Source organism: Perognathus longimembris, chromosome 3, assembly GCF_023159225.1.
Source record: "Perognathus longimembris pacificus isolate PPM17 chromosome 3, ASM2315922v1, whole genome shotgun sequence".
Lineage (NCBI taxonomy): Eukaryota > Metazoa > Chordata > Mammalia > Rodentia > Heteromyidae > Perognathus > Perognathus longimembris.
In genome coordinates, this window is record NC_063163.1 from 110854237 (window position 1) to 110865086 (window position 10850).

At 43.1% G+C, this 10850-nt stretch overlaps 1 protein-coding gene across 2 annotated transcripts; it reads right to left on the minus strand.

The window, feature by feature from the left end:
• Positions 1 to 263: 263 nt before the first annotated feature.
• On the minus strand, positions 264 to 8647 carry Sln (sarcolipin). Of its 2 annotated transcripts, none has more exons than XM_048343779.1 (3): positions 8616 to 8647; positions 5448 to 5630; positions 264 to 727 (listed from the first exon to the last, which is right to left on the minus strand). In XM_048343779.1, exon 3 carries the CDS (start codon positions 666 to 668, stop codon positions 573 to 575), a length of 96 nt encoding a protein of 31 aa, XP_048199736.1. In that variant the 5' UTR covers positions 669 to 727; positions 5448 to 5630; positions 8616 to 8647; the 3' UTR covers positions 264 to 572. The 2 variants fall into 2 exon arrangements, with proteins under 2 accessions (XP_048199736.1, XP_048199737.1); XM_048343780.1 differs by having other exon boundaries at positions 5426 to 5630.
• Between the last annotated feature and the right edge of the window lie 2203 nt (positions 8648 to 10850).

Below are 10850 nucleotides of genomic sequence, written 5' to 3' on the forward strand. Positions count from 1 at the left end.
TGCTAGAAATACCAGCGCATTTGTCACTTCCATCCTAGTCAAGGGGCAAATGCTACAGCACTCATAACAGCTAAAATAAATTGTAAAAAGTCATCATCGTCATGGTTAACTTTATTGACAGGAGAGTTAGAAAAGTTGATAGAGACTTCCTCTGACATTGCTTCTGGAGGGTTGAATTAGAGTTTGGTTACAGCGAGGGTTGGGGGCCGGGAGTGGTTCCCCCCCAGACCCCCACCCCCACCCCGACCCCCACCCCTGCAAGGCACATCAGGGGCTGTTCTAATTCAGCAGCAACATGAATCCAGTTTGATTCTGACCTTGTGGCCTGTCTAACACATTAGCAGTAGGAGCTGGGGCTAGATCTAGTGTTCACTGGTCACCACGCGACAGGCCGTGCAAGCAGCATCTTTAGAGAACACACAATCACCCCTGGTGCTGGGAGATGTCTGGCATGGTGAGTGCGGGGGAGAGGAGCGAGGGGTGCCAAGAGCGACCCCCCATGACGAGGGCAGCTGTGGGCTCTCAGGGCAGGCACGCATGGAGGCAGGCCTGGGAGCAAGTCCTGGCCTCTCTCAGTACTGATAGGACCTCACGAGGAGCCACATGAGAAGAACGGTGATGAGGACCACGGTGAAGTTGAGGAACAGCTCCTGGGTGGACCGCTCCATCCTCTCAAGGGCTGGGGGGGAACTTCCGGCCGACTCAACTTCCGGCTTGTCCTCACCTCCTAAGAGGAAGCAACCAAAACAAGACAGGGGGACATACATGAGTGTTAATACAAGATGGTGTTTGTTCTTCCAAGAAAATAGAAGTTTTGGGAAGAGGAGATGGCTTGAGGTGGACAGTGTCCCCCTCAAGATGTTTGTGGTAATGCCCTATTCCCTAAGGATGTGGCTGCATATTGAGAGAGAGAGAGAGTCTTGGGGTCACTAAGGCTAGGAGAAGTGGTTTTCGTGTGTAATCCCAGCTACTCAGGAGGCCATAGGTAATAGGATTGCAGGCCAAGGCAAACGCTGGGCAAAAAGCATGAGATACTACCAGGAAAAAAAGAAAACCCAACAGCAAACAGAGCTGGAGGAATGGCTCAAGTGGTAGAGAGCTTACTTAGCTAAAGCGAGACTTTGAGTTCAAACCTCACAAATACAAACACAAGCAAGCAAAAATGATGTCACTCGAGTAGGCCTGGATGCAATGTGACTGGTGTCCTGTTAATTAAAGGGGATTATGCTGGGCGCCGGTTGCTCATGCTTATAATCCTAGCTACACAGGAGGCTGAGATCTGGGGATCCAAGTCAGCCCAGGCAGACAAGTCCAGGAGACTCTTTATCTCCAGCTAACCAGCAGAGAACTGGGAGTGGCGCTGTGGCTCAAAGTGGTAGTATGCGAGCCTTGAGGGAAAGAGCTCAAGGACAGCACCCATGCCCTGAATTCAAGCCCCACAACCCACCAAAAAAAAAGAAGAAGAAGAACAGGGGATTAAAAGACCAGACACAGTGACTCAGACTGTAATCCCAGCTATTTGATAGACAGAGATTGGAGGAGCACAGTTGGAGATGAGCCTAGGCATAAAAAGTTGAGAGATTCCATCTCACTCATTGGCTGGGCATGGTGGTAAACACCTGTTATCCTAGCTACAGGATAAGCACAATGGCTAAGAGCAGTGGTTTGTGCCTATCATCTCCAATAACACGGAAAAGCACATGGTGGATGGAAGCCCTACATCAGCCTGGGCAGAGAGCCTGACCCTACCTTGGAAAGGCACAAAAGGCAAAAAGGGACTGCAGGCTTGACTCCCGTGATAGAACATCTGCCTGGGAAAGTGTAAGACCCTGAGTTTAATCCCCAGTGCCACGGCAGGGGAAAAAAAAAAAGAACTAAGGGAAGAACACAAAGAAGGGACTAAGGAACCCAATATGAGAGTTCAGGAAGAAGATTGCCATTCTAAAGTCAAGGAGACAAAAACCAACCTTGCCCATACCCAGATGCCCAACATCTGGCCTCAGGCTATCTCTGGATAAGAAGTGCCACTCTTCACTCCAGCTTATTCTGGAGATTTCAGATTTTCCAGCATCACAGTGACATGAGTTAATACTTTAACCCCCCCCACACACACACACTCATACAACTTGTGTTAATATAGAGAGTCTGGCTTCCCTTCCTGATGTCACAAAAACAAATGTTTTTTTTTGCCCTGATTCTTCTCTTCCTGTGATGTGTGTACTGATACTTTTAACCAAATTTAAAGCATTTCATTTCTCTCTAACTTCTCTGTGTGTGTGTGTGTGTGTGTGTGTGTGTGAGTGCATGTGTTTATTTCACTAACTTAAATGCACCAGCAAGTAGAGATGCTAAAAGAAAAGAATGTGACCGTTCAGCGTCGCTCCTGTGACACTGAATGATCTATCCTTCAGAGGAGGATCGCATAATCCTCCTGATTTCAGGCTGCTCTAAGTCTTCATCCAGCCCGGGCTGAAGGTGTAAAATAGTGCCAACAGCTGCATGGCTTTGCATTGGGCACAGAGCCTACTGGGGGGTCAACCAAAAGTCCCTCGCTTGTCAGCCCAAAGAGCAAGTGTGAACCTCATGAGTATTTCTGCTTCAGGGCTTGTGCCGGCTATTTTTAGTCCAGCCCAGGATGTGCCTGGATTGTAAACATTTCAAAGAGCACGAATGGAATCTTCGGGGTGTGTGCGTGTTGTGCATGTAGGAAACCATACCTGGAGAACATAGATGAGGCCGTCAATCCAAGTATTACCTTCAGTGGTGTAGACTGATGGGTGCTTTGTGTAAGCATCCTAAATGACATTCCAGTGTTCTGTATTTTAGGTAGACACCTACATTTTAGATATTAAGGGTAAATTTTTACTCTTGAATGGAAAACCTGAAGTGAAAATAGTATTTTATCTGCTAAGGGTGAGAGTTTGAAGGGTGGAAAGCTTTCATACCCAGGTTTTTAATCTGAGTTTTTTGAGCCATCTAAGCAAATAGAATTATTAGCTGTAATTACTCTATCTGTGTAGCGTCAACGGACCAAATTATTCATTCTAGCTGAATAGTTCATTTTAATCATGTGATTGTTGGTGCCAACCACATGGTACTAGCCAGTCAGTTGCTGAATCTTGGTTTAGCATGGGGCCAATAATGGTTGGTTTATATTGCTCTTCCCTTTTAGTTCTCCACTGTCTTTGGGCCTCAGCAGGAAGAAATTAGTCAGTTGCCAATGGGAGTCTTTCCAAAGATTTGCTTGGAGGGGGAATTAAACAAAAGAAAAGTAATGGGTGAAGGAAGAAAAGAGAATACAACCAAATGTCCAGCTCAGAAAACAGTAGGAAAATGTATCTAGACATGGTGCCTGGAGACAAAGGAGTCAAAGGAATCAAGTGAAATCATACCATGACCTAAATGCCCATTTTTAGTGAGCTCTCAAGAAATGTAGAGATAGGCAGAAAAAAGCAAAAGCCAGTTTATAATGATCAAAACAACCCAGTTCAGGAAGAACAAATTAACTGACCCACCAAATCTCCTGATTAAATTAAGCTCTTATATTAAAAGAAATCTTGAGCTGGGAAGATGGCATGATTGCCTAGCACACACAAAGCCCTGGGTTCAATTCTTCAATACCACATAAACAGAAAAAGCTGAAAGTAGCACTATGGCTCAAGGGGTAGAGTGCTAGCCTTGAGCAAAAGAAGCTCAGGAACAGCTCCCAGGCCCTGAGTTCAAGCCCCCAGGAGTGGTAAATAAATAAATAAAGGGAATCATGGTTTGTGATCCAATAAGAAAATAGTTGGCAGAGGTGTGGGGGTAATAAAAAGAGGAAAATGCTGTTGGAAGGTTTTCCAATTACCATCACAATTTAGGCAAGTATTACTGTGGGTTTTATCTGTCCCAAAAATTTAGTTGAGAAACTGACTTTTAAAAGAGAGGCTGTGGAGCTGGAAATATGGCCTAGTGGCCTAGTGCTTGCCTCTTATACATGAAGCCCTAGGTTCGATTCCCCAGCACCACATATATAGAAAATGGCCACAAGTGGCACTGTGGCTCAAGTGGCAGAGCCTTGAGCAAAAAGAAGCCAGGGACAGTGTTCAGGCCCTGAGTCCAAGGCTCAGGACTGCCAAAAAAAAAAAAAAAGAGAGAGAGAGAGAGAAAGAGAAAGGCTGCTTTGGTAACAAAGAAAGTTAGAGGCAGACCTACAGGTGACTGACAAGAACCAGCTCCCCAAATTGTGGTCACCTCATAAAAATATTACAACTAAATAAACTTACCATTTTACTTCTGTCTCAGACTCTCAAGTACGCAGGCACCAAATTCACATACAAGGATGTACAAGATAACATAGGAACCCCAAAACGTAAAAAACAAACAAACAAACAAAACCACACAAATGTTCATCAACACTTGAATGGCCAAATAGTATATGGAGACATTTGAATGCTATTGAACAGAGACATGTATATGCTACTGTAGCTGCTCACAAGATGGACAGAGTTCACAAATGCAACTGTTGAGCGTAAGAACATATACAAAAGAAACAACAGAATGACTCCTTCTATAGAGTCAAGGACAAAGAATTTAGTCATATTGTTTAGGAATGTACAAATATATGAGAAAGCATTAAGAAATGAAGGTCAAAACCATTTCAATATTTGGGACAGACAGTAGAAAGGGAGGTGATCAGGACTAGATTTCTGGGTGCTAGTAAATAATCTGGGTTTTTGATAAGTGATGGCTATATGTGTGGCTTCTAATTGTTGCCTAAACTGCTCATGTTTCATGCACACTGATTTGACAGCTACTGAGCACACTTCTTTCCCAAGAATTACCTCTTAACTATTTTTTGAACATTGACAGTGACTGCAAGTATTTGTTCTTTCATGTATTTTAACTGAATAAAACAGAGAAAATAAGGTAAGCACTTCCAATTAGCCCAATTCAATCAACACATATAACTGTAAGGCGAAGATGAATTTTCACACATATTTTCATATTTTAGGAAGGATGATTCAAAGTTAGGCAGAAATCAGAACAGAAATCCTTCCCATGGTTAGTCCACAAAACATTCCCTCCTTCATTTTAAATCTTCCCCAGGGTCAAGTTCATTGCTCTATGACCCAAATGTGGGTGAACTAAAACCCAAAAGGCTATGAACAAAATTGCACAAGAAGTTTGATTGTGGTTAGAAACTTTGAGGAGATGGAAAACAGACTCTCTTTTTAGACATGAAAAAATATTCTAACAATAAGAAGGGAGAAAATACATACCAGAGAAAAACAGGAGTCAATAATACTCACTTTACAACTTAAGAAACATCATGTTCATGTATGGTGAGCATCCATTAGGAAATGAAGTGTCCCTGTCTGTCTTTCTCATTTGCAGCTTGTACACACACACACACACACACACACACACACAACTCAGTTGTTACCTGATGAGGTTCAAGGACACACCTGGGCTGTGGCAGGCTTCTTCCTTACTCTCCCCAATTCAGACTCCAACTCCTGCTGTCTCCCTGGCTGCCTGGACTCCTGGACTCTGAGCCGGGCCTAAAGTAGTCTGAGGGCAGTGGCAATCTGTGTGACGTCACCGATGAAGCATCTCACAAGAACCACTCTGAAGATTCGAGCCTATTTCTGTTCAGAAGGACATGGAAATGTGGTGAGTGACTAAGACTTTGCCTGCCAATTTGGACTAACACCACCCAGGAAGTTTCAATCCTTGGGTTTCTAGCTGACTTTCAGGCCAAGGGATGTGAGTTTTACATATATCTTTTATATCTTTATGTCTAACATGCCTTTAAGCATAATATATGAAGAGTGATAGATTTGATTTAACACATGGGTGTTTCAGTTAACTGCTCTCCCTGCTTAGTGTGCAAGGGTGTAAAACTGTGACTTCACTTTACAACCCATATGTTTAGGCATTAGAAATGTGAAGAGTCTTCTACCTTTTATACACATACACTCACACACACACACTCACACACTCACAATGAAGAATTCCACAGGCTTTCTTCAAATTTGGCATTAGTGTAAGCTATGAAAGTTATCCTCTTCATCACTTGCTCCATGGAACTTTCCAGCTAAACCATGAGCTGCAAGCTTATATGTTCTTCTAGTTCCTTCTGCAACAGTCAAAAAAGCATGGACTGTATAGACCTGTTGGTAAAGTACCATTACAGTAAACTCAAAGCTGGAAATACAATCATTTGGGTCAGAGTTTGGAGAACTGCTCCAAATCAATGAAAAGACAATATATAAACCATAGAGAGATATCTAGACTGTAACTGAAAGAAAAAAAGTTATGCGATTTTTTTCCAACACAACCCCTGACTAAAATCAGACTGCAATGAGTTTACAATCCACAAGAAGGATGCTTGGAGGTCAATGAAGCCTCAAAGTATTTAATTAGACTTGAAAGCAGATCAAATAAATACTTTAAACATGACAGGACCAATTGTGTTGCTTGGCAGATCCTTGTTTTATACATAATAGGATAAATTTTCCCCTATAAGTTCCTGTTTAGTGTCATTCAAAACAATGTGTTCCCAGGGATCATCAGCAAATGAAATTCTCTGTGTCCATAGTCGACCCTTTCTCCCTGTTCTTCATACACTAACGGCTCCACTAAAGGACTTTCCATCCATTTCAACAAAAGCCCATGGAGGGAAATCTCAATACAGCATCCTGTCACCACCTGTCTTGTAAGAAGATAGCTTGCTGAAGTGACAGCTAGCCTGGATTAATTATAGCACCATCGAATATTGGCAGTTATTTGCTACCATCTGGCAAACTCTGACTGTAGTCAGATTTCTGTCTTTTGCCTCCCAACCCTTGCCAGATTGCTTCAAATGCTAGAAATGTTTTCCTAGCTACCAAGCCTCACCTGTCTCTCCTTTTAACCACTCAAAATTAGTGTTTGTCCAATTAAAATGTAACATATTTATTGTCATATATTTGAAAGCACACCAAGTTATAACAATTGGAATTATCACAAATCTCACCATCCCAAGAGGAAACAATATTATAGACAGAAGCCTAAAATTCCTAAGTGTTTTTGGTAAAGGATTCTGACACTAAAAAAAAAGTTTTCTCTTTTTTAAAATTCTATTAGAATTAATTATACCATGTGTTAGTGTTGGGTTTCTAGGAAAAGTATCTAGTTTTAAAATGTTGGGATGTAGCTGGGTGCTGGTGGCTCATGACTATAATCCTATCTAGTCAGGAGGCTGAGATCTCAGGAACATGATTTGAAGCCAGCCCCAGCTGGAAAGTCTGTGAGACTCTTATTTCAATTAAGCACCAAAAAGCCAGAAATAGAGCTGTGGCTCAAGTGGCAGAGTGCTAGTCTTAAGCACCAAAGCTCAGGGACATGCCCAGGCCCTGAGTTCAAGCCCCCAAACCAGCACACACACTCACACAAACCATGTTGGAATCTGAATTTGCTCTACCATATTTAAAATGTTAAAGATAGTACCAGACATTAGCAGATTACCAAAATAGCTAGCCAGTGCTGTTAACTTAAATTAGTCAAATTCAATGTAATGTAATGTCATTTATTTATTTACTTACTTAGAAGTTGGGCCAAATCTTGCTATATCATCTCTCTCTTTTTTTTTTTTTTTTGGCCAGTCCTGGGCCTTGGACTCAGGGCCTGAGCACTGTCCCTGGCTTCTTCCCGCTCAAGGCTAGCACTCTGCCACTTGAGCCACAGCGCCGCTTCTGGCCGTTTTCTGTATATGTGGTGCTGGGGAATCGAACCTAGGGCCTCGTGTATCCGAGGCAGGCACTCTTGCCACTAGGCTATATCCCCAGCGCTATATCATCTCTTAACTCCGAACCTACCTTTTTATCCTTTATTGTGATACTGGAACTCTATTCTGAATTCTCCATTCCTCCAATTTCAATGTAATTTGAGAACAAACATCTTATTTTTTTGTTTGTTTGTTTGTTTTTGCCAGTCCTGGGGCTTGGACTCAGGGCCTGAGCACTGTCCCTGGCTTCTTTTTGCTCAAGGCTAGCACTCTACCACTTGAGCCACAGCGCCACTCCTGGCCGTTTTCTGTATATGTGGTGCTGGGGAATCGAACCCAGGGCCTCATGTATACGAGGCAAGCACTCTTGCCACTAGGCCATATTCCCAGCCCCTCCTGGCTTCTTTTTGTTCAAGGTTAGCACTCTGCCACTTGAGCCACAACGCCACTTCTATATATGTGGTGCTAAGGAATCAAACCCAGGGCTTCACGCATAGAAGGCAAGCACTCCACCACTAGGCCATATTCTCAGCCCCAGATTTTTTTTTTTTTTAAAGATCATCTTTTTTTTTTTTTCCTTTTTTTTTTTTTTTGCCAGTCCTGGGCCTTGAACTCAGGGCCTGAGCACAGTCCCTGGCTTCTTTTTGCTCAAGGCTAGCACTCTGCCACTTGAGCCACAGCACCACTTCTGGCCGTTTTCTGTATATGTGGTGCTGGGGAACCAAACCCTGGGCTTCATGTATACGAGTCAAGCACTCTTGCCATTAGGCCATATCCCCAGCCCTAAGATCAACATTTTAACATTTGAAAAGCTAAGAATGGGAAGATTTCAAAACCTCAGCACCAAAGCAAATTCATTCCTTACCATCCACCTAATTCATTCTGTAGAAACTCGGCCTTCCATGAGCAGTGCCCATGACTTAGCAGCATTCCTTCCAGATCAACTTTCCTTCAGGATCTGGTTGGACAGCAGGTCCGGAAACAAAAAGAATCTTCAGCATTATTTCCATGTCTACTAATCTACAACATAGCCAAGGTCCAGAAAGTCGAGAACACAGCACTCACACGGGCAGGGGTGCAAAAGCTACCAAGGGCACTGGCCACCTCCCTGCCATCACCATATGCATTGTGGATGTATTAAACCCACTGAGACTCAAGCCGGGTCTCTTGTGCCTGATTATTTGCTACACTAGCTTCTTTACTTATTTCTTCACTTCCATCTACCTTTGAGACCTGAAAAATGGAGCCCTGTGTCAATCTGTAAGTTCCACAAGATTAAGACACCATGGCAGAGTTCACCAAGTCTAGGATGGGAGGAGATGAGCTCTCTGTCAACGCTGCACTGAAGTGCAGACTCATGGACTTCTCACCCTCAAATTTCGGCATGCAGCTGGTCCTGGAGCTGCTGGGGTTGGGGAGTGGCGGAAAAGCACTGTCCATAGATATAAAAATGCAAGGTAGCTTTAAACTGTGATCCTCAAATCTCAGCATCCTGAGTTTCTAGGGTAACAGACATGAACCTCCAGTTCCTGGCATAATCCCACAAAAGATTTGTGTGACATCAGAGTCTAACTGGTAAATGTATGTGAAATCACTTTTCCCTTTCACTGCCAAGATATGCTGCTACCCCAATGTGTATTAAGCCAAGCACAAAGCATACCTGGCCTTTAAATTAAGCCACAATGAGATTTTTCAATCATAACAATTAAAATTGACAAATGACAAGGAGCTCCTTGTCATTTGCAAAACTTCTCACCAACAGAAAACATGTATTTTTATATCTATGGATATGTACTACTATGTTAATTTATTGTGTGTATTTTCTAGCCCACAAAAATAGTCTTAAATTTTAAGCATGAGGAAGAGAAATAAAATCTTTGTTATTTCTTTTTACATACTAAGAAACCATTCTTTTTCCCATTTTTCTTACATAGCTTATAACATTGCAAAATGAATTGATAATTTTATAAGCTCATCAGTGATAATCTTTTATTTGCACAATTATTTATCAGCCTGACTCCTGGTTTATGCTGGACAGATGGTGCTTATTTATTTGTACAAACAAGATGTAGAGACATTGTGCCTCAGCATTTGCACTCCAAATGGAGCAAACTGTTATTTTATTTTATTTTCACACGGAGTCTCAAAGAGCCAGGTACCAGTGGCTCACATCTGTAATCTTGGCTACTCAGAAGGCTGAGCTCTGAGAAGAACAGCCACCCCAGGAAGGGAAGTCTATGAAACTTTTATCTGCAATTAACTACCCCAAAATAAACCAGACATAGAGCTGTGGTTCAAGTGATAGAATGCTAGTCTTGAGCAAAAAAAAAAAAAGCTCAGGAACAGTACTCACGTCCTGAGTTCAAGCCCTAGGACCAACACACAACACACACACACAACACACACACACACACACACACACACACAACGGAGTCTCACAGGACAAAGCACAGCTTGAAAGTACTGTTCGATATAACAGGAGTAATTTACAACAGAACATGGTGTGAACTACACAGGGAGAAAATACAGAGGTTCGCATAGCCGGCAGGCACAGAGTCATCAAATAGAAATGAGGATTTGGCCCTCAATGACAGAGGAGAAAAGGGAAGAAGGGTTGACTGGACACATGTGTGACTTCATTGCCCTTCTAAGGAAAGCTTGACAAGGCTGACCGGAACCCTCAGGTCAGTTACGTGTCAGGAGGGTCCAGGTCTCCCAGAGGTGAGTCAGCTTTCCTATTCCTCTGGTGCTGGATCATCAGCTGAGAACAGCCTGTCAGAAGCATGACCCCTGTGCAAACATAGTTATGATCTCAGAGCAGCGCGGCTGGGCCTGCCCCAATCCCAGTGCCGATGCATCTGAGAGCTTCGATCCTAGAGCCTCCATGGTGTCATGCTATGCTTTCGACTTCCTGACTGCTTGGTACTCGGAGCAGAGAGGACCATGGGTAAAAAAAAATCCTAGATTCTTTACTCGTCAACAATTAACCTCAACAGTATGACTCACTGAACCAGAGGTAGACATTCTCCCCGCGTGTGTCATCGTGCACACCTCTGCAGCCAGCAGTGTCACACAGCCCTTTATTTGAAATGCCACAGAG

Excerpts from the sequence above, each read along its gene's own strand:
- Sln (XM_048343779.1), bottom strand. The coding sequence starts at position 668 with ATGGAGCGGTCCACCCAGGAGCTGTTCCTCAACTTCACCGTGGTCCTC.